Source organism: Cnephaeus nilssonii (genome assembly GCF_951640355.1).
Source record: "Cnephaeus nilssonii genome assembly, chromosome: 2".
NCBI lineage: Eukaryota > Metazoa > Chordata > Mammalia > Chiroptera > Vespertilionidae > Cnephaeus > Cnephaeus nilssonii.
In genome coordinates, this window is record NC_137073.1 from 81,986,102 (window position 1) to 82,011,198 (window position 25,097).

The 25,097-nt window shown below is 41.1% G+C and overlaps 2 protein-coding genes across 2 annotated transcripts in view; both read right to left on the reverse strand.

Moving 5' to 3' along the window:
* Positions 1–25,097, reverse strand: part of RNF180 (ring finger protein 180) — a 91,841-nt gene that overhangs the window by 15,354 nt on the left and 51,390 nt on the right. Inside the window, exon 5 of the mRNA XM_079799979.1 lies at positions 2,982–3,207. Within this exon, the coding sequence (XP_079656105.1) occupies positions 2,982–3,207 (226 nt within the window). The remainder of the gene's footprint in view (positions 1–2,981; positions 3,208–25,097) is intronic.
* On the reverse strand, positions 11,338–11,850 carry LOC307105325 (ribonuclease H2 subunit C-like; the record flags this gene model as incomplete). Its single annotated transcript, XM_079781056.1, is given in 2 exon segments — positions 11,338–11,784; positions 11,787–11,850. Coding segments are annotated over 2 exon segments (486 nt in total). The 3' UTR covers positions 11,338–11,362.

Here is a 25,097-nt window from a genome sequence, read left to right on the forward strand (position 1 = left end):
TAAATAATTAAGTAGGAAAGTCCCTTTATTACTGACAGCTTCTATATTACAGTACACAACCAAATACTTATTCTAGTGGAATATGTATTCTCAATATGATTTATATTAGAAAAAACTGATTTTGAAAATAAAGGTAATTATAGCTTTGTTGTTTTGATAAATGAATCAAAAGACACTTGAATCATCATTGCTTTAAGATGTTAGGGAAAGCAATTTTAAAATAATTATCAGTGTTAAATTAGATCATGAAAGGCAGGGACAACATCTGTCTAAATTGCTGTGTAAATGGTCTAAAAGCTTCTTACTAAAACAGGCTTCTAGTAAATGCTTTCTTATACAGATAGCCAGAGATAATATTGAGAAAGAGATGTCATTGGTACCTCCACTTACTTCATTCCAAAGACCCCAACAAGGGATCTGGTATTAGAAAAGAACTGCTTTTCCCCACATTAATATAAGCCAGAAATAAGGAAGCTCCAGTGAGCTCCTGCCCTCTCATGGAGCTGCTTTCTTCACTGTCTCCATCCTTTACTTGTTCTTCCCAAGGAAAGAAAGAGTGATCTGCCCATTCTGCACATCAAAAGAAACCATCAACAAAACAATAAGAAAGCCCACTGCATGGGAGAACATATCTGCCAATGTTATCTCTGATAAGGTTCTAATCTCCAGAGTTTATAGGGAATTCATACATCTTAACAAAAGGAAGATAAATAGTCCAATCAAAAAATGGGCAAAGGACCTAAACACTTTTCGAAAGAGGACATATAAAAAGCCGAAAGACATATGAAAACATGCTCAAAGTCACTAATCATCCGAGAGATGCAAATCAAAACAAAAATGAGGTACCATTTCACACCTGTCAGAATGGCTATCATCAACAAATCAACAAACTGACAAGTACTGGCGAGGATGGGGAGAAAAAGGAACCCTCTTGCACTGCTAGTGGGAATGCAGACTGGTGCAGCCATTGTGGAAAACAGTATGGAGTTTCCTCAAAAAACTAAAAATGGAACTCCCATTTGACCCAGCGATCCCACTTCTAGGAATATATCCCAAGAAAGCAGAAACACCCATCAGAAAGGATATATGCACCCCTATGTTCATACAGCACAATTTACAATAGCTAAGATTTGGAAACAGCCTAAGTGCCCATCAGCAGATGAGTGGATTAAAAAACAGTGGTACATCTACACAATGGAATACTATGCTGCTATAAAAAAACTTACCATTTGCAATAGCATGGATGGACATGGAGAGCATTATGCTAAGCGAAATAAGCCAGTCGGAGAAAGATAGATTCCACTCATTTGTGGAATATAATCAATAGCATAAACTGATGAACAAAAATAGATCCAGAGACAGAGAAGCATCGAACAGACCGTCAAACCTCAGAGGGAAGGCAGGGGAGGCTGGAGGGGGTTAGAGATCAACCAATGAACTCATATGCGTATATGCATAATCCAAGGACACAGACAACGGGTGGTGAAGGCTTGGGAGTGGAGGAGCGGGCAATGGGGGGAAAAGGAGACACATGTAATACTTGAAACAATAAAGAATTAGAGAGAGAGAGAGAGAGAGAGAGAGAAAGTAATATTCCTAGTGAGACTGATGACAGCTTAATGTCCCCATCACATTTCTCTACTGGGCAGAGTCACTATGCTTGACATGCCCTTTTGTCTCCTTTCATCCCCAGGTCTGCCCAAGCTCAGTTCAGGGATTTTGTGCTCCAGTCTACATGCACTGGGCAGATCAAAGAGGTGTAGCTTTATTTTCTCTTCATGATTTAATTACTGAGCCTAAAACCAGGTTTGCAAGTTGTCATGCAGCTGGCTGGGTTAGGCTACTCAAAGCTTATCTTCAAAATCTGATTCTCCCTTGCAGATGGGTCCTTGGATTTTCTTTTAAGGAAGAAAAATGTACCATGTGTTTTCTCCAATTTACTGTACTTATTTTGATCCCCACCAAATCCTCTGTGGTTGAGGCGAGAATGTGGAGATAGACATCCTTTCCTTGAACATTTAGGAAATGTTCACCTCTATCATTCTTCCCTCTTTTCTTGGCAGTTCTCTATGATCCACATTCATTAGCTTTTTCTCTCTTTATTAGTATGTTTTATTTTTAAATTTATTTTTATTATTAATTTATTTATTATTTGTGTATTTATTGTTTAAAGTATTACAAATAGTAGTACATATGTCTCCTTTTTCCCCCATTGACCTCCCTCTGGCCTCTCCCACATCCTGGCACATGCCCTCACACCCCTGGTGTCTGTGTCCATTGGTTATGCTTATATGCATGCATACAAATCCTTTGATCTCTTACTTCCCCGCCCCCCCCCAACCCTCCCCTGCCTTCCCGCTGAAATTTGACAATCTGTTCAATACTTCTTTGTTTCTGTATCTATAGTATGTTTTAAATACTGTTTTATATTCCATCTTTGTATGATAGTCAAATAAATCCTTACTCCAATTTTACTTTCTTCTCATTCAAGAAGAAAGACCTTAAGAACAATAAGAAGGTTGAGATGATCTGGAGTGTGGGGGAAGGCATACTAGTTTTTCTCAGATATTTACAGATATATCCTCTGATACTCCAGAGAAAATAACAAGGGCCAAAGAATGCATAATAGTGGAAGGCAGATATGAGTAATAAACAATCAATAGGGCTGCTTCAGATTTCAATGGAATATCCTTGACACTGGAGAAGTCCACGTAAAGACTAAAAAATAGCTACTTAGGAAGTTCTAGAAAAGACCTCAGCATAGAGTAAGGGATTAAAGATGAGAAACTATTCTTACCTATGATTCTAACAGAGTTCTATGAGTTGGGCAAGCACTGTTTTATAAACTGGAGGGAGAGTAACAAATTATGTTACATTGTGTATGATTTTCAATAACTTCCTCATAATAGTTTATAAAATACCTTAAGATCTGGAACAAAGAGAATACAGAGGCAATCATGTTAATGAAAGGGAACAGTTACCTGTCTGGAAAAAGACTCTGGAAATAATTGTCCGACATAGTGGGCAGGGAGTGCTTGCAGGATTGTCTTTGGCAAGAGTCCGTAAGCAGGGCTCACAGAAGATGTGGTGGCAAGGGTAACACATGTATGGGTTGAAATAAACATCCAGACATACTGCACAGATGTAGCTTTCCTTTTCTTCTACATATTCAATTTCATCATCTGTATTCATGTCATTAGTCAAAGTCTGCAAAACATAAGCAAAACCAATTTTTCTTAGTTCAGCATGAGATTAGTTTCCTTGAAAAAAAGAGAGACTGACTTTACATTTTGTTAAAATGAATGAAAATATTTATGAAAAGCATATAACATTTGTTTCTGTGACATATTCAAACTGACAGAAATATTACTTTGTAAAGTAAGAAGAAACTGAAAACATACATGAAAAAAACTCAGAGGTCTTCATTATTCTTTTTATATAATGCTACATGCTAACATGTACCTAAGCACATTAAACACACCTGTATCTCTATGTAACCAGCACTAATTACTAAGTGTTAGGCATACCAGACCCAGGATTACAGATTCTGCATCTGTCCTACCCCCACCACAGCATGAAATTTTATGGATGCAGTGTAGAGAAGTGGTTCAGAGTTTGGGCTGTAAAGTCAAACAGATCTGTGACTTAAGTAAGTTATTGTGACCTTAACCTTATTCAATCACTCTGATCCTCAATTTCCTGGTAAGTATAATGATTGTCTTAGTCTGTGTGGGCTGCTGCTCCTTTCAGACAAGTTTCTGTTATTTAGAGCTAAAATCACAATAACCATCTCCACTCGCCTGCTAACTCCCTACCTTTCACAAGCAACCATCCCTGAGCCAACAGTGGTTAAGACTTTTCAGACCTTATCTTGGCTCACACAAAATATAAAAGCACATGTGCACATAAACATGCTGCTACTTTTACACTTACCAACATATCATGAATATCTGTATCAGCAGATATTGATCTATCTTTTCCTCTTATTTTTAACCTAGGTACACACGTATTTTACATAAATAAAATTATCTCATCTCGTCTTTTCATGTTTCAGCTTCTCCCTCCCTCCCTCCCTCCCTCCCTCCCTCCCTCCCTCCCTCCCTCCCTCCCTCCCTCCCTCCCTCCCTCTCTCCCTCCCTCTCTCTCTCTCCTCTTACTTGCCTTCCCCCTTCCTGCGCTTTGTGGACTTGCTCCTCCTCCCAGTCTCCTGGTTCCTCTCTGACGCCTGATCACTCTCCTTCCATTACTCTGCCCTCTGTAAAAATGTTCCTCTCCTTTAGGCCCCTACTCTTCTTCTGATACCTTCCACAATACTTCTACATCAAGCATGCTTTTTCTACGTATTTCCTCCCCTATTACATTTATATGACCCTTGTGGGCATGGACTATGCTTTATTTACTTTTTCTTAACTCCTGGACCTGGAGGGAAGAATAGAAATTAGAAAGAAGGGGGAAGTGGAAAGGAAATTTGAGTTAAGAGGGAAGTATGGAGAAATCATGGAGAATGTGGATGAGGCACCTGTCAGTCTGACTACACAGGGTTTTTCCAATAAGGAATAGGAAATATTCCTTGGAGAGATAAGGTGGGTCAGTTGCTATTGATCCAGACTGAGCAAGTGATAGACTATGGGCTAACGACAGCCTGCCGCCTGTTTCTGTAAACAATACTTCACTGGGACACAGCCATGCTCCTTTGCCTCTGTACTGGGGATGGCTGCTCTGTGCTACCATGGCAGAACTAAGCAGTGGTGACAGAGACTATGATCCGCAAGCCTACAGCAGAGACCATTCCTTGCTAGCCTGAGAAGTTTCATTATGTTCCTGAACACAGCACTGCTAATTTCCCCCTCAATCAATAAATATTTATTGAGTGAGTTAATAAGCATTATTTCAGGCTTTCTTAGTCTGCTCAGGTTGCGATAACAAAATACCACAGACTGGGTAGCTTAAACAGCAAACATTTGTTTTTTCTTCAAGCTGGGAATCCAAGGTCAGGGTGCCACATATGGTGAGTTCTGATGAAGGCTCCCTTCCCGGCTTGCAGATGGCCGCCTTCTCTCTGTGTGCTCACACGGCCTTTCCTCTGTGCATGTGGAGAGATCTTTCTTCCTTTTCTTACAAGGCCAGCAATCCTACGTGACCACCTCCTCCACCCCTCCGACATGACCACATTTAATCTTTATTATCTCCTAAAAACCCTATCTCGTTGGGGGTTAGAGCTTCAACACGTGAATTTTGGGAGGACACAGCTCAGTACATAGCAGGGATACACAAGGCACTAGAAATACTGCAGTGAACATATAAAGCAAGTAAGGCCTAAGAACTAGTTCTTTAAAAAGAAGAAAAATATATATATATATACATACACACATATATGTCTATCCTATCTAATAAAGAGGGAATATGCTAATTGACTGCCACGCCCTCACAAAGATGGTGGTGCCCACAGCCAATAAGGAGGGAATATGCTAATTGACCGCCACACCCTCAAAGATGGCAGCACCCACAGCCACAAGATGGTGGTGCCCAGTCCCCTTAGCCCTGCTGGGGCGGCAGGCGCGGGACACAGCCGGGCCCACCCGCAGGCAGGTCCGGCGGCTCCACGAGCCTGCCTCTGGAGTCCCCTATCCCCTCAGCCCCCCAGCTGCCCAGGGCTGGCCCGAGGCACAGACAAGCCTAGGATGCCGGCTGCCCAGCCACCTAGGGCCGGCCCAAAATACAGGCAAGCTTCAGATGGCAGCTGCCCAGCCGCCCAGGGCTGCCTGAGGTGCAGGTAACCAGGGCTGGCCAAGGCTTGCGCTGCTGGCAGTGGCAGCAGCAGAGGTGTGATGGGGCGTTGCCTTCCCCTGATTGCTGGGTCACCTCCCGCCCCTGAGGGCTTCTGGACTGTGAGAGGGGGCAGGCCGAGCTGAGGGACCCCCCATCCAGTGCATGAATTTTCATGCACCGGGCCTCTAGTATATATATAAAAGAAAAATCTATATATATAATACGCTAATTGTCCCTCTGACTATTCGACAAGTCGCTATGATGTGCACTAACCACCAGGGGGCAGACACTCCGACCGGTAGGTTAGCTTGCTGCTGGGGTCTGGCTGATTGGGACTGGGTCAAACGGGGCCAGACATGCCTTAGAGCCCTCCCCACAGTCCCTCCCTGGCCCTGAAGGTGCACCAGTGGGGTCCCTCAGCCTGGCCTGCACCCTCTTGCAATCCGGGACCCCTTGGGAGATGTAGGAGAGCCGGTTTTGGCCCGATCCCCACAGGACAGGCGAGTGCACAGGGCCTCTAGTATATTTATAAGAATGTGAGTCCTAAGTGGCAGAAAGAGGCAGTAATTAAGGAATGGGGTACCAAGGACCTGAACCAGAGTGGTTGCCTTGAAAATTTAAGATATTTTGAAACCAAAATCAGCAGGAGCTAATTTTCATTTTGGTAGAGGAGGAGACACTGGTTTTATGATGAATAATTTTTACTTTTTTTCCCTAAGTCTTAAAATAATCATATCTTTTGAGTTCACATTTTTATTCTGATATGCATTTCTCTACTTCTTTTGAAGTTTTTAAAAAAGAAGTCAAAGATCCTTGTTTCTGGCCTCCAGGCAGGTGAGAAGTCCCACTGGGCTATGAGCTACCCTGGAGAGTGAACACAAGTCTATAAAAAAAGCCATTTTTCAGCCGCCAGTGCCAATCCTTACTGCTGTCAATCAGTTCCAGATCCACCAAATGCAGCTGCTCGAAACCACAGCCTGTCACTCATTACTTTAGAGAGTAAAGAGTTCTTTCAGTCTTCTCTCTTCTTTACTAAACCTCTTGGGCCTCTTTTCCTGCCTTATTACTTCTTTATTTTCTTTGTCTCTTTGTATCTTTGCAGCAAAAAAAGCTCCTCCATTTACTGTATATATTAACCAGTGTGTTTTCTGTTCCAGGACCTTGTTATCCATGACCCTTCTTCTCCACTCAGGCAGAAACAGATAATGTTTGACTGCCTCAAGGAATGGATGGCACAGCAGTATGTAAATAACAAAGAAATTATTAAATTTTTGGCATTTGATTTTCAAAAGCCCAGGATTCTGAGTATAAATGATAGAATTAAAGAGTTTTTTTTCCTGCTTCTCCTTTCCCATCTCCTATGCTCAACATATACTAAAGATTCTTTGGGATTTGGGCAGGAATCTGGAAGATCTCTGAGAGAGCACTCTGCTATATAGTCGCCTAAATCAGAGAATAATGGACAGGATAGAAAATTCCATCAGATTTTGGGTTTTGATAGCAGGGAAGCCCACAACCTCCAATTTTTAGAATATAGTTGAAGGAGGAAGCAAGGTCTCAGAATTCTCTCACACTTAGACAGAAGGAGCAGCAAAAGATAGCACTGACTTATAGCACTGAGTGGACAGTTACAGTGCAGTCAATCAATCTCAATACAAGAAAGAAAGTAAAGTAACCATGCAGACAGCTTAGTAGATGTCACCCACGCCAAATATTCATTCCACCTTTCATTATGCTGACCTAGAAACTGAGGACACATACCTAGGGGGAAAGGAGAGGAAAAAGTCCTGTATTGATTAAGATTTAGTTTGTAGTCTCCAATAGAAAGAGGGCTCAAAAAGACTGAATTTACTCAATCATTTATTCATTCACTCAGCAAATATCCATTACATATTTAATATGTACAAATAATGTTTAGTTAAAAATACTGAAAATTATATTTCTTGAATACCTGACCTGTGGACTATGATTCATTCTTAGAACAAATTCTTCCCTCCCTCATCTTTTCATTATATCTTTTAACCTCTTCACATAAACTGCAAGTCTGCCTACATTTCTCTAAACCTTATTCTATTGCATTTTCCTTATATTTGATATGAAGTTCATGCTAGTTAGGGAAAAAATTTAGATATTAAAGTTATCAGAAAATAGCAGTAATTAAGAAATGGCACATGTAAGCTTCTCTAAATATACAGACATATTTTACAAAATACTTTTCATTTATGATTCTTTAAAAAATGTAATTTTTTATGTCATTGTGTCATAAGAATCTGTATTTCTAGTATCAGAATATGACTTCAAATTTGCACAAATGCATATTCCAAATTTGATAGATTTGCATTTCTAATATATACTAGCTTCTGTAATTAGCTAGTTACTAATAATAGGAAAGGAGCAAAGAGAAGGCCAGATATTATGGATGTCATTTGGGCAGCTTCACTAGGAAGCTGCAACTTTGCACTCCCAGGGAACCACCAGCCCATTCCCTGCAGATAACTGGGGGAAGGGGTCCAACAAAGGGAAATACTAGTAGATGCATGCACAGTAAAATTGTTACAACATAGGGGAGATGCCTGTCAGTCAAAACCTGGAAACAAGAGATCATTGCCCAGAGTAGGCAGGGCCACTGCAAACTCGCAAAAATTTGGGAATACATAATTCCCTAACCCAGTGGTCGGCAAACTCATTAGTCAACAGAGCCAAATATCAACAGTACAATGATTGAAATTTCTTTTGAGAGCCAAATTTTTTAAACTTAAACTTCTTCTAATGCCACTTCTTCAAAACAGACTCACCCAGGCCGTGGCATTTTGTGGAAGAGTCACACTCAAGTGGCCAAAGAGCCGCATGTGGCTCGCGAGCCGCAGTTTGCCGACCACGGCCCTAACCAAAGAAATTTGCTCTTTTGCATTTGCCCATGTTTCCTCCATAGCCATGTGGTCCTGCTGACCCCACACAAAATGGATTGATGGACTTCAGCAAGGACACAAGCTAAGCTAGCCTGATCTGGACTAGACTGCTCCAACATGGAGAGGAAACTCTGGAAACTGTCTCTGATTCTAGCTCTGCTGAAGCAGAAGCTACACTTCTTCCTTGGCGGGACAAGGGGAAATGGGACGTTGGAAACTCAGGGGTGTAATTCAACAGGAATAAAGCTTTCTACAATACCTCATCCACTCGTGTGAGGCTCTGAAAATTCATTTTCTTGGGCTATTGCAAGAAGACCACCCCTACAAGCAACTGGTAGAGATGAGGATCTCTCCCATGGATAACACTTCCATTTTGGTCATCAAAAATATATTTTAGGAAATAATTGGAAGAGTTTTCTATATTCCCAAAAAAAAACACTTTTGGTCAATATGGAAAAATAGGCTAATGCAATAAGCCTCCCTCAAGTGCTAATTAAAAAAAAGCTACATAAAGTGTTCAAAAACCTGGCACAAGGAAGAAATGGTGGCTGAATAGATAGACATGTACCGAGCCTTATCCTGGAGCAGATAGAAGGGGCACCTAAATTGAGTAACATCCATCTGGAATTGGCGAAGTAAACACAGCTGGTGAGACAATTGCAGCTGGGAAGGGCACAAAACACCTGGAGAATGGTAGAATCGGGGATCAGGGCTTGAGAGAGAGACATGCGTGACCATTAGAACAAGAAGGTCAGAAGGAAGCTGCACGGCACCAAGTCTGCATCTCTTGGGGACAGGCATAACATCCAGCTATGGAAAAGAGGTCCACAGGGCTGCTGGCAGCAGGGGGTTCTAGATCTAAGTCCACAGCTGCAAGAGGCTGAGCCCAGAAAGGAGGCCTGAAGAGTTGCCTGAGCCACGTGTTGCTGGGGTAAGAGAAACTCATGGTTGTTTTGCCTCTGTTTTGTCTTTGTTTTTATTCGCTAAACCCAGTTCATAAGACCTTTCAAATACAAGCACTCACCGGTGGTGGATTTGTGGATTTGTGGAGTCATGGAGAGGCTGTGGAGGAGAGTGGGTCAGGGAGAGGTGACTGGGAGCCCACACTGAGACATTCTGGACCCTCCACACCTAAGTAGCCCTTTTTCTCCTGAAGAGCCAGCCCCTCCCAGCAGCCTCAACATGGCCAATACAGCCAGACCCAGACTACAACCTGAGCTGTACAAAGGAAACAGATTCTGAATAGCCCTAAAGAGCCCTCAGGGGCGGGGTTGAAAAGGGGTGTTCAGTCTCAGAAAGCAATACAACACCTAAAGCCATCAGAAACAGACGTTTGAGAGACTGACAGCAGGCAGACAGGCAAAGCAGGCAGACTGGTCCCACCTGCTTGCATGCAAACAGGACTGTGGATCACTTGGAACTTCAACAAGGTGCTAACTACCTAACGGGAAACTGAGAAGTGGCCGACAGAACAGAGGAGTGGAGTCTTAAACCAGCCCCCATGGGGCATTAAAACTCAGCTGAAGCAAACGACACTTCACTTTTTTATCTTTTATTTTTAAAAAGTAAAATATTTTATTTATTACTAGAGGCCCGGTGCATGAAATTCGAGCACTGGGGTGGTGGTGGGGGGTGTCCCTTAGCCCAGCCTGCACTCTCTCCAATCTGGGACCCCTTGGGGGATGTCTGACTGCCGGTTTAGGCCTGATCCCGCAGTCGGACATCCCTCTCACAATCCAGGACTACTGGCTCCTAATCACTCGCCTGCCTGGCTGCCTGACTGCCCCTAACCACTCTGCCTGCCAGCCTGATAGCCCCCTAACTGCTCCCCTGCTGGCCCAATCGCCCCCAACTGCCCTCCCCTACAGGCCATCTTGTGACAATGTGGGGGCAACCATCTTGTGACGTGAGGGTGTGAGGGGAAATTTGCATATTACCTCTTTATTATATAAGATTTTATCTTATTTTTTCCACCCTTTTCTTCCCCACTTCTCCTGCCATCCTGTTTTCCCCTCTCCTGTCCCCACTTTAGTTTTTCTCTTTCCTTTCTTTTTACCCCTGGTTAAAAATTGATCTTCTTTATCTGCTTTACTGATGTATTATTACTATTGTAGTCTCTGTTGGCTTACTCATATATCTAATTTCCTCTCCCCTGCTCCAATTCCATGCATCCTTCTCCTTTCTCTTTCTTTGTTAGTCAATTTTTAAAAAAGTTTATGATTGTTTTTTTCTCCTCTGGTGCTTTCTTCTTCTCCTAATTATTTAGTTTCACTCAATAAACTCAAGCCTACCTGCTCTCTCCTCTATTCTCCTTTTCCAAAAATGGATGAATAAATGAGTAAATTTAAAAATACATATTTTTTGTTTTATCTTTTTACTAGAGGTCCAGTGCATGATTGAATCATGCACGTGTAGGGTCCCCTACACGCTTTCGCTTTTCACGGTGGAGCTGGGTGCCTGTCCACTCATGCACCAGGCCTTTCAGAAGCCTCCGGCTCGGCGGAGGCTTCTGAAAGGCCTAGTGCCGGAGCAGACAGGCACCCAGGTCCCCCACTTTTGTTTTTTTTTGTTTTTGTTTTTGTTTTTGCTGTGAAAGAGCTCATTTATTGGGGTGGTGGACTCAGTGGATCCAAAGTGGAGAGCTGGTGAAGGGATCAGTGGCTTCCAGTTTCAAGCGCTGGTTCTCAGTCCTGCGGCACCTGTTTATGGATCGCTTCGGCGAGGCTGGGCCAGGTCAGGGCCGCACGCACTTTGGCATCCGGGCCAGGGATGCTCTCCAGGCCCCACAGGGTGAAGCGGCTGAAACTGGCGGAGGCACAAATAAAGCGGTCGAAGTCCCGCTCCAGCGCCTCCGGGGGTTCCACCAGCTCCTGCTCCTCCTTGTCGGATCCCGCTGAAAAGTCCTGCTTCCCCACCGACTGCTCTTCCATCACCATCACGTATCCCAGCAGGCCAGGCGGCACCTCCACCTCCTCGCCCCTCAGACTGCGGCCCCGAAATGACACTTGGAGTCCATCGGGACCCTGACGGATGGCCGGGGTGAAAAAGCGCCCCACAGGGGCGGGCCGGTTAACCCGGACTTCGCAGGGCAGGAGGTGCAGCGTGTGCGCAGAGTGACGGGGCGTAGGTGGATGCGGTGCTTCTCCATGTCTTCCTCGTCGCTGCTCTCCATCCTCTGCCGGGTTTCCGTGGTTTCCGTGGCTCGCTGACAGAGGCCAGAGCTCGCTCCCCCACTTTTGATGGTCCGCGGCCGCTGAGGGGGTCTCCCCTGCTGTTGAGAGGCGCAGAGGGTGGGACCCCCTCAGCGGCCCGGATCTGGCCGTTGAGAGGCACAGGGGGCGGGAGTCCAGGCCCCTGTACCTCTCAACCGCAGGATAGCCCCGCTCAGTGGCAGCGGATCCGTGCCTCTCAATGGCCAGATAGGCCACCCTGAGTCCCGCCCCCCCAGCCTCCGCCGCCCAATCGTGGGCGTAGCGGAGTGATGGTAATTTACATGGTACGCTATTATTAGATAGGATTACTTAATTTATTTTACTTTTTACTTTTCTTCTTATCCACTCATTCTCTTTCTACCTCATCTATACTGAACCAGGGTTTTTCCCCTATTCATTCAATTCCTTAACCTTACTTTCTGTATATAAGTTCTGCCTCTACTGATTCTGTCCCCCCCCTTTTGTGGGTGTATGTTGTTTGCATTTTTTGGTTCATCTGTTTGTTCTATGGTGTTTTTTTTATTTTGATTTTCTCTCTTATCTTTTATTTTCTTTCCTTGATATCATCTTTGCTCTCTTTTCTCTCTCCTAATTCTCTTTTCTCTGGTGGTCATTTTTATTGGGGTTACTGGTGTCATGAGTACATTCGGGTTTTGTTCCTTTTGTGCGGTGTCTTGTTGAGTTATATTTTGTGCTGTTTGGTCAAGGTGGTAGAGGGTGAGCCACATAACCAGACACCCTGCTAGAAGACTCCATCCACAAATGGGACAATAACAATTAAGACCCAACTATACCAAGATAACCCAAATATCCCAAGTAGGGGGCTTCCCTAGAAAACCCAGCCCAGAAGACCTGAGAGACTGCACCACTGGGTCACACAAAACATCAACTATATAAGACAAACTCAAAAAATTGGGGTGGCATAGCAGTATGATCTAATACATAGAAACAATTATCAAGGAACAGCAAAAATGGGGAAGCAAAAAAACAACCCCCATATGAAAGAAAAGGAGGAATCACCAGAAAGAAAATGAATGAAATGGGGGCAAGCAATTTGTCAGGGAAAGAATTCAGAGCACTGGTTATAGGGACGCTGAAAAGGATGGAAGACAATTTCAACAACATGTAAGAATCAAGAGGAAATAAAGAAGAATCAATAGAAGGGGTGCCAGAAGGAGAGGAAGCTGAGCAAGGAATAGAAAACCTGTTTGAAGAAATAATGACAGAACACTTCCCTGATTTTGGGAAGAAAAAAGGCACACAAGTCCAAGAAGCACACAGAGTCCCAAACAAGATGAACCCAAAAAGGCCCATACCAAGACACATCATAATTAAATTGGCAAACACCAACGACAAAGTAAGAATCTTAAAGGCTGCCAGAGAGAGACAGAAAGTTACCAAAAGGGATCTCCCATTAGACTATCAACTGATTTCTCAACAGAAACACATCAGGCCAGAAAGGAATGGAATAAAATATAAAAGGTGATGCAAAGCAAGGGACTGAATCCAAGAATACTATACCCAGTAAGGCTATCATTCAAAACTGAAGGTGAAATAGGGTGCCTCAAAGACAAAGAAAGGACTAAGGGAGTTTATTACCACCAATCCAGCAATGTAAGAAATGCTAAAGAGACTGCTGTAAAAAGAAGAAATAGAAAGGGAAGAAGGAACACAGGCATAAAGAATAAAAATGGCAACAAACAAGTACCTATCAATAATAACCTTAAATGTAAATGGGTTAAATGTTCCCATCAAAAGACATAGGGTAATGGACTGGATAAGAAAACATGACCCATATATTTGCTGTCTACAAGAAACCCACCTCAGAATAAAGGACTCACAAAGACTGATAGTGAAGGGATGGAAAACATTTTTTCAGGCAAATGGAAATGGAAGAAAAAAAAAAAAGAAAAGCTGAGTAGCAATACTTTTATCTGACAAATTAGACCTCAAAGTGAAGGCCATAACAAGAGATAAGGAGGGCCACTTCATAATACTAAAGGGAGCAATTCAACAAGAGGATATAACTCTGGTAAACATATATGCACCCAATACAGGAGCACCCAAATACATAAAAAAAAAAAAAAACTTCTGGAAGATATCAAGGGAGAGATCACCAGCAATACCATCATAGTAGAGGACTTTAATACCCCATTGACACCACTGGATAAATCCTCTAAATAAAAATTCAGCAAAAAAACAGCAATCCTAAATAACTCACTAGATCAGATGGAACTAATTGACTCTTCAGAACATTTCAACCCAAAGTACAGAATATACATTCTTCTCAAGTGCACATGGGGCATTTTCAAAGATAAACCTTATATTAGGACATAGGCTGTCTCTTCAAATTAAAGAAATCATATCAAGCATCTTCTCATATCACAATGGCATAAAATTATAAATAAATTACAATTTAAAAACAAACAAACACTTGGAAGCTAAACAGCAGGCTATTAAACAATGACTGGATAATCAAAGAGATCAAAGAAATAAAAATCATCCTGGAAACAAATGACAACAAAAACACAATAATCCAAAATCGATGGGACACAGTGAAAGCAGTCCTTAGAGGGAAATTCACAGTTCTACAGGCCTATCTCAAAAAACAAGAAAAACTGTTAATAAATTATCTAACACTACAACTCACAGAATTAGAAAAAGAGCAATAAGAAAAACCCAGAGTAAGCAGTAAGCAGAAGGAAGGAAATAATAAAGATCAGAGTGGAAATAAATGACAGAGACCAAAAACAAAACAAAACAAAAAAACAATACAAAAGATCAATAAAACCAAGAGCTGGTTCTTTGAAAGAATAAACAAGATTGATGAACCTCTAGCCAGGCTCACCAAGAAACAAAGAGAGAGGACCCAAATAAACAAAATCAGAAATGAAAGATGTGAAGTAACAACTAACCGCACAGACATACAAAGGATTGTAAAAACATACTACTAACAACTCTACTCCAACAAACTGGACAAACTAGATGAACTGGACATATTCTTAGAAAAATACAAACTTCTAAAACTCAATCAGGAAGAATAAAGAAACCTGAATAGGCTGATAACTACTGATGAAATTAAAGCAATAATAATAATAAAAAAACTTCCAGCAAACTAAAGCCCTGGTCTGGAAAGCTTCACAGGGTAGTTTTACCAAGTATTCAAAGAAGAACTAAAATCTATCCTTCTCAGACTATTCCAAAAAAAATCAAGAGTAAGGCACACTTTCAAGCTCTTTCTATGAAGCCAGCATTACCCTAATCCCAAAAACAGATAAAGACACCACAAGAAAGAGAATTACAGGCCAATATCCCTAATGAACACAGATGCTAAAATCATCAACAAAATTCTAGCAAATCGGATCCAGCATTAAAAAGATCATACACCATGACCAAGTGGAATTTATTCCAGGGATGGAAGGCTGGTACAATATCTGTAAATCAATAAACAAAGTTATAAGAAGATAGAAATAACCGAGACACAGTATGCCTCTTTAGGCTAGTCAGCAACATGTGACTAAAGAAACTTACATCTTATTCACTCTATTGTATCTACTGTGGGGTGTCCTAGTTTTAACCTCCCCTATGGGAATAAGCAAACTTTTTTGATAAGTAACATAATAGGCAGAAAGTAGAACAATCTAGTTCACTAAAATAGTGCTTCAAGTTTATAACTATCTTTATACTGGTTAAGAAAAAGAGAAAATATTAGGCACATACTTTATTCTAGTTCCATGGACATCAATAAAAATTCAGTTCACACATAACATTTACTTAACCCTTTAAAGCATAATGCTGTGTATAATATTCTAAATTAAATTTTTAAATGTTGCCCAATTTGTGGAAATTATTGTATGTTATGGACTAAATCAGTGGTCGGCAAACTGCGGCTTGTGAGCCACATGCAGCTCTTTGGCCCCTTGAGTGTGGCTCTTCCACAAAATACCGCGTGCGGCGCGCACATACAGTGCGATTGAAACTTCGTGGCCCATGTGCAGAAGTCAGTTTTCGGCTCTCAAAAGAAATTTCAATTGTTGTACTGTTGATATCTGGCTCTGTTGACTGAGTTTGCCGACCACTGGAATAAATGTATCCCCCCAAACTCATATGTTGAAATCCTTACCCCTGATGTGATGGTATTTGGAGGTGGGGCCTTTGGGAGGTGCTTAAGCCATGAAGATGAACTTAGAAATGGGGTTAGTGCCTCTGTAAAACAGGGCCCAAAGAGCTCCCCTGCCCCTTCCAACGTGTGAGGAACCAAGAAGCAAGCTCTCACCAGACAATGAATCTGTCAGCACCTTGATCTTGGACTTCCCAAGCTCCAGAACTGTGACAAACAAATATTTGTTTAATCCACCTACGTTATTTTTGTTATAAATACCAAAGCAAACTAAGACACTCTATCTTCCACCTAAATGATTGAATATGATATAGAGGACATTATTGTTCTAATTAAAAAAATGATAAATGCAAGAAAAATATGAAGGAAATATAACCCCACGTCACACTTTATTGTGGATAACCGAGATAGCCGTTGTTAGTATTTTATATATGATTTCAATTTTGTTTTTGATGTGTGTGCATGACTTTTTTCCTACAAAAATAAGATTATGGTATACATATTTCCCCACTGTGAACATTCTGCAAACCTGTATTCTTTTCTATCCTTCATAAAAGGTGCAAAATAGTCTAGAGCAATGGTTCTTAGCGGGGGGGTGATTTTGCCCAAAGGGGACATTGGGCAATGACTGGAAACATTTTACTGCCATGACTGAATGACGGGGAATGTGAGTGCTATTAGTGCCTGTGCACCTAATGTATGGAGATCAGGAATGCTGTTAAACGTCTAATAATGCACAGGCAGCACCCCACCCCCAACCAAATTGTCCAGTCCAAAGTGTCAAAAGTGAAAAGTGGCAAGGTTAAGTAAATACTGCCATTTGGGACAGCATGGATAGATCTTCAGAATATTATGCTAAGTGAAATAAGTCAGACAGAAAAAGTTAAAAACTGTGATTTCACTCATATGTGGGATATAAAACTGAAAGCAATAGCCCTGGTCGTGTGGTTCAGTTGGTTGGCGCATCCTCCTGTACACCAAAAGGCTATATGTTTGATTCCTGGTCAAGGCACATACCTAGGTTGTGGGTTCAATCTCCAGTTGGGGCATGTACAGGAGGCAATCGATTGATGTCTCTCTCTCACACCGATGTTTTTTCCTCTCTCCCTTCCTCTCTAAAATCAACGTAAAAAAAAATATATCCTTGGGTGAGGATTAAAAAACCCCCACACAAAACTGACAGCAACAAATGAACAAACAAGAAAACAAACAATTCATAGACACATGCAACAGTACAGTGATTTCCAGAGGGAAGCAGGTAGGACAGTTGTAAAGGGTAAAGGGGGTCAAATATATGGTGACAGAAGATTAAACTTTAGGTGGTGGGCACATAATGTAATATACAGATGATGTATCATAGAATTGTACACTTGAAACCTATATAATTTTATTAACCAATGTCATCCCAATCAATTTAATGAAAGAAAAAAAAAGAATATGGCAGGGAAATATATTGTGAATAAATAGGTATTTAAAAAACACCCTGCTTCAGTGCACAATGTATTTTAAAGGCTGCAATCAATCAATGCAAGATGAAATAAAATTTTATACTACATAGTCATTAATTTCTGAAGACATATTACTAAATCTCCACTGTACCTTTTCTATGGAGATGCATAAAGCCCCTTTTAATATTCCTAAACTTCTTTGTGATGTATTACTATTGGGTGGCTTTTGAAAAGCAAAGAAAAATCCTGGCATGGGCATGTGGTCCTATTTTTGTATAGGTACATAAAATATTCATCTGCTCTATCCCTTTCTCAAGTTACATCTATTTTCCACCCATAATTTTGAATTAATAGCTTTTCTACTCTGCATTCTTTAAATTTTGTTATAGCAAGATTTTCTTAAAAGTTTGGACAGTGTAGTTAAACTTGTAACAGAAAGCCATCTTATACCTTTGCTACAATTCACAGAAAGCAGGTGATACAACTTTGATAACAGGTAATTGTCTGAGGGCACACCATCCCTTTCAGTGAGGACTCTGATGTTTCTAGCTGCTAGTTGCCTATAATTTTCTAGGTTCATTCCCTCAGCAGAAAAGTATCCCTTCAATCATATGTCACACACATTGTAAATAGTAATAACTTTATGGAGAAGGAGGACCCTATATCCTATCTAATAAAGAGGGAATATGCAAATTGACCAACACGCCATCATAAAATGGCGACACCCATAGCCACAAGATGGCGACACCAAGTTCCCTCAGCCCCATCTGAGTCCCGCAGTCCTATTAGCCCAGCCGGGGGGATGGCAGGTGCATGGTGCAGCCGGACCCGCCCTCAGACCCCCAGCCGCCCAGGGTCAGCCCGAGGCGCAGGCAAGCCTCGGATGTTGGCTGCCCAGCCGCCCAGGGCTGCCCGAGGTTCAGATAACCAGGGCCAGCCGAGGCTTGCGCTGCCGGTAGTGGCAGCAGCTGAGGTGTGGGGGGGGTGTCGCCTTCCCCTGATCGCCGGGTTGCTTCCCACCTCTGAAAGCTCCCAGACTGTGAGAGGGGGAAGCCCAGGCTGAGGGACACCCCCTCCAGTGCATGAATTTTCATGCACGGGGCCTCTAGTACTAGTATAATAACACTAGAAGCCCAGTGCACAAATTTGTGCACAGGTGGGGTACCTTGGCCTGGTCTGCAGGGATCGGGCCAAAACCAGCTCTCCGACATCCCCCGAGGGGTCCTGGATTGCGAGAGGGCAGTTCTCAGGTGACGCACCCCAGAATCGGGCTCCCTCCTCTCTGGTTCTGAGTGCATCACCTGAGAAAGCAGCTGCCAAGTCATCGCAGCTCGGCAGCTCCTGCATTGAGCATCTGCCCCCTGGTGGTCATTGTGCATCATAGCTACCAGTCGGATGGCTGAACTGTCACTTAGGCTTTTATATCTATACTAGAGGCCTGATACACGAAATTCGTGTAAGAGTAGGCCTTCTTTCCCTCTGCTGCCGGCACCAGCTTCCCTCTGGCACCCAGGACTCAGGCTTCCCTCGCAGCCCCAGCTTCATCTGGAAGGACTTATGGTCTAATTAGCATGTTAAGCTTTTATTACCTCTCTATAGAAAGAGGTAATATGCAAATTAGGCTGGGACTCCATAACGGGTCACGACCAGACAGAAGGAGGTTTCGCGTGCAGGTGGGGCCCGGAGTTGAGACGAAGACAGAGGTAGGGGAGCCTGCCCAAGTTGGCTCAGCGGCTCGGGTGGCCCCGGAGCGGACACAGGCAGGGGGGCTGGGGGATGCTGTGAGTCAGGCGTAGGTCCTGGCCCCCCGCGGGGTGCTTCTTCGCATAGCGGGAGGTGAGGCGCCTCCTCGCGTGATTTCAATCGCACGCTGGGCCTCTAGTTATAGATATAAAAGGCTAAGTGGCCGACCTTCCAGCAGACCAATCGGTATATATGATGCACACTGGCAATTTAAAAATAAATGTTGACTCGCTCATGCATGATACATATAAAGCTCTCACTGGTGCCAACTGCATGCGTGCATTTCGATCTGTCATTGTCGATCTTGAATTTGGTTGTTTTTGTTGAATTCTGAAGTCCCTGTCTGACATTGCCTCCTATTTAAATTAATTCGAAGACAGTTTCCTGTGATGCCAGCATTTGTGATGACTATTAATAAATTACAAGGACAAACTCTAGACAGAGTAGAACTATTCCTACCTGAATCTGTTTTTGGACATGATCAGTTATATGTTGCTTTCTCTCAAGTTTGAAGAGCATGTGACGTTAAAGTTGTAAATACTTCATCACAAAGGAAATTATTCAAGCACTCTTAGTTTTTACTCTTAATGTGGTATATAGGGAGATATTAGAGTAAGTTTAATCAATTTATCAGTCATTGTTTTTATTAACGTTTTTATATCATATCTTTGTTGTTATATCATGTTGTTATTGTTTATTAATCAATTTATATATTTTCATATACATTTTACTAATTTTCTTTCATCTCTGACACTTCTATTATAGAGAAAGGGCGAAGAGCGATATTAAAATACTTCTTCTAATTAATTTCCTTTCATTGTGCATGAAACCGTGCACTGGGCCCCTAGTATATAAATAATATCCCTTAGACCCGTGGTCGGCAAACAGCGGCTCGCGAGCCACATGCGGTTCTTTGGCCCCTTGAGTGTGGCTCTTCCACAAAATATCACGGCCTGGGCGAGTCTATTTTGAAGAAGTGGCGTTAGAAGTTTAAGTTTAAAAAATTTGGCTCTCAAAAGAAATTTCAATCATTGTACTGTTGATATTTGGTTCTGCTGACTAATGAGTTTGCTGACCACTGCCTTAGACCAATTTGAAATTGAAATGTGTATCTCCAAAAAATGTGTTCAAATCTATTTGGTTTCTGAATTTAGAGAGTGAAGGATACCTTTCTGTTCTGATGGATGAGCAGCACTTTAGCAGTTTTGTGTAACATTTGAAAAGGTAACATCTAAAAATTTATTTTGTTATTTCAGCCAACAACTGTAATCTCAAGAAAAACATTTATCATGTTTCTCATTTTAATGCACATTTGTGCTCTTTGAAACAATGAATTTGCAAAGTAAGCATATTTAGATAAACATAATGCTTGTTTTTAGGATGATAGTTACTTATTTATAGCTATTATAAAAAATTCATTAGCACTAGCATATCTGTAAGAGAAGGCTAACCGCTTCATGAGAGAGGGCACTAGGTTTCACAAGATCTTTGATTTTAAAATGTTTTTGTCTGCAAAATGAAGCCACATTAATAATTTAGCTAGCTCTAAAATGCCAAAATCAATACAACAGCTTCTAACTAAACTATGGAACGACTGTTTTGAGCTAGACACATACAAAATAGCAAGTTTTTTCAAAGAAAGGCCAGTGTTTACTAGCACACAGCAAAGTGCAACATATAGCAAAAGCAGTTACTACCAGGAACAAAGTGAGCTGTGTATAAATGACGAATAAGAGCTGGGAACAGAATAGCCTAAAGCAATGATTCTCAAATAGTAAGAGCACATGAGTCGCCTGGGAATTTACTAAAATGCAGATTCTGGTTCAGTAGGTAGAGTGGGGCTGGGATGCTGTATTTGCAGTAAGTTCTTTGGTGATGCTGATGGTACTTGTCCATGAACCTGGCTTTGAGTAGCAAGACCTAAAGTATACTATTTACAAAATTCCTACACCTGGGATGCTCTTGGGAGACCTTAACTCCATGAGTAAAAATAACACTCAAATCCTTTCTTTAAAAAATATTGTTATGTTTTACCGGTAGGAGAAGCAACAGTAATTTCTCCGAAACCAAAACTAAACAAACAAAACACCCAGAAAACACCAATCACAATTATAATCCTTCAAATCATAAAAATGTCAGCTGATATGAGTTTGGGAAAAAAAGAGACTAATCTGAATATTAAGAACATGGAGGACTCTTACAGAGATGTTCATCTTCCTGGCTAAAACTGGGAAGTCCACCTAAAAGATAACAATCTTTGAGGAGATAATGACAGGGTAGCAACTGGACAGGAGCAAGGATGTAATGGTAAGCAACACATACCTACCAATTGCTATTTCTAGGAATTCATCCTGAGGAAATTACAAGACTGAAGATGTTTGCACCGAATAAGTTATATCAGCCAACAACTATGTGTTTGTTATCAAAGTGACCAAAGAAGGGGACCAATTAAATAAATGATGGTATATCTACAAACTATATAATCAATTTTATTTCATCCATAAAATGAAATACTACCTGGCCAATAAAATGTTGATACAGATCTATATTTATTGACATGGGAAACTGTTTAGAGAACACTGTCAGAAAAAAATGGCTATAGTATGCGCAAAATTATTCTACTTAAATATATGCAAACAGATAGTAGGTTCTGAGTAATTTGGAAGGCTTTTTGTACCTAAAATAAATAAATGTTATTTAGCTTAATAAAAGCAAATAAATAAATTAATACATCTTTCCTGAGCATAAATACATTGGTTTAGTTATGTCCCCCAAATTCAGATCTTGAATAAACTACTGAACCTCTTTGTGAATCAGTTTCCTCACCTATAAAAGGGCATAATAACAGTATAACCTTTACAGGGGCTGTGACAAGGATTAATATGTGCTAACAGAGGTAAAGTGCTTAAAACAGATACTGTCATATAGTAAGCGTGATATATGATTTGGAAACTTCTGCTTTTTAAAAAAATGATTAAACTGGTCTCTTGCTGATGCCCGTCTGAGATAATATCATTATAGTAGTAATTCTGCTTTGGCACCCGAGCCTACATATTAGCTCTAGGAACTGTGGAGGTAACTAGCAGATGTAAGAGTCTAAATACTAGCAACAATACCTTGAAGTGGTCTAACAGCAAGCAAGGCAGAACTCTGTACATGGCTAAAATGAATATTCATAAATTGCTGGTAAGAAGATAAAATGGTTCAATCTTTTCAGGATACAGTTTGGTACTATGAACTTAACCAAGATCTGAAAAATTACGTTCCTAGTAATTTAGATTAAGGAAAGTAGCTGTGATATTCAGAACACAAAAATTTAGATTTAAGGATGCCAGTATATATCAAAATTTGGAAACAACCTAAGCTTTCAACAAGGAGATATGGATGAGAAATATTTAATACTAGAGGCCCAGTGCATGATTTAATCATGCACCTGGTGCACCAGCGGGCTGGCTGTCCGCCGGTGCACCAGGCCTTCCGAAAGCCTCCGGCGCGGCGGAGGCTTTCAAAAGGCCTTGTGCCAGAGCAGACAGCCGGCCAGCTCCCCCGCTTTGGCTTTTGATCGCGGGGGAGCTGGCCGGCTGTCCGCCGGTGCACCAGGCCTTCCGAAAGCCTCTGGCGCGGCGGAGGCTTTCGAAAGGCCTTGTGCCGGAGCAGACAGCCGGCCCGCTCCCCCACTTTGGCTTTTGATCGCGGGGGAGCTGGCCGGCTGTCCGCCGGTGCACCAGGCCTTCCGAAAGCCTCCGGCGCAGCCATGGCACAAACACCAAAAAAATGATTTGATTGAAAAATGGGCAGAGGGCCTGATTAGACCTTTCTCCAGAGAGAATATACAAATAGCCAATAGACATAAAAAGATGCTCAGCATCACTAAAGGGAAATGCAAATTAACCACAATGAATGGAGCCTATCAATAAATCAACAAACAGGGGTTGGCAAGATTGTGGAGAAAAAGAAACCCTCAAACACTGTTGGTGAGTTATAAATTGGTGCAACCACTATGAAAACAACATGGAGGTTCCTTCAAAAGTTTTGAACAGAACTACCATATAACTTAGTAATTACACTTCTGGGTATTTACCCAAGAAAATCCAAAACACTAAATCAAGAAGGTATATACACCCCTATGTTCTTCAGTGCAGCATTAATAGTAATTACCAAGATATGGAAGAAACCTAAGTGTCCACCAATAAACAAATGGATAAAGAAGTGCTACATATGTACAATGGAGTATTACTCACCCATAAAAAAGAATGAAATCTTGGCATTTGCAACAACATGGATGGACCTAGAGTGAATAGGTCAGAATATGCTGAGTGAAATAAGTCAGACAAATACCATATGATTTCACTTATATGTAGAATCTAAAAAAATAAATATACAAAAGAGCAACAAACTTATACATACAAAGAAGAAATTGATAGTTGCCAGATGGGAGGGTGAATGGCAGAATGGGTGAAAAAGTTCAAGGGATTAAGATGTACAAATTGCCAGTTATAAAAACAGTCATGGGGATGTTAAAAGGCAAAGACTAAGGAATATTGTAATAACTATGTATGGTGTCAGACTGCTGCTATACTTATTGAGGGATCACTTTGTAAGCTATATAAAGTGATCACTAAGTTGCACATCTGAAACTAATATAATATTGTATGTCAACTATAATTAAAAATTTAACAAAAATTAAAAGGATATAAATAAAGTTGAATATATTTATTTGGGTCTTTGTTCAGATAGTTCATGCAGCAGCTGTAAAAATACACCTAAAAATCAAGTTGTTAGGCTTCCTTACAGTAATGCATAGTGTACTATTTCCTATCTCTTAAGAGCACAATGTAGTTTAATTTTCTCAAAAGTAGTATTTTAGTGCCTTTCAAGTATTTTTCTCCTTCACTAGATCTGCTTAATAAAAATTTACTTAGCTCCAAATAGGGGACAGATAAATATATGAATGAAAAACATCACTGCCTTTAAGGAGCTCTAGTGAAAGATGCCACCAAGTAATAAATGGCCTCTTGCTAGGATGGCTCAGACAAGGAAGAAAATGCTAAGTGACACTTGTGTTTGTTTTTATGAAACAAAAACAAAACTTTTTATGTATACTGTACAATGACACAAAGTTAAGTTTACTTTCTACATTTAAACTTGAAAACATGCAGAGCAAATATATGTTAAATAATTTAAATTTGACCAGTGGACTTCATTACCTTTAATAAATAACTCCTCTAAATCATTTGATTTTTTAATTTCCCCCTTTGGTCTAGTAAAATCATTGTGTTTCCAAAATCTTCAAAGTCACTGGAGATGATAAATTCAGAATCAGCGTGTCCAGATGGAAAGTTTGGAATAGTAATTTATGCTGTTCTGTGTTACTTGGGTGAGGGAAGGGTAACAAGTGACATAAAAGAAAACAAATAATATCATCTTGTCTTTCAACCTCATTTCCCAGTATTCTACACCTTTCTCAACTCCCAAGGGCTTACTAAATTTCTTATTTTACTTTCCTTTCAACAGCAGCAGTCACAATTGAAAGATTCTAATGCATGAGGGATGTCACTTAATCACTTAAACATCACTGCGAGGAAGGCACCCTGCACTTTTCTCTAGAGAGACACAGACCTTGAAGTTGGACAGTTTTTAATCTCTTTACCGTATATCCCATTTGTTTCATGTGCTAAAGGAGAGTAAATGCAGAATACTATAAAATTAGAAATATTATTTCTAGAATAGGCACTAAATAAGCCTACACCACTACACACTTTTTTATACTTCAAAGAATTCTACTGATTTCCCCAATGCTATTTTAATATATTTTTTTTATTATTTAACCTATTTAACTTTACTTTCTAATATTATCTTATAATATCACTGCTTCACTAAGTGGGAAGACTTAAAA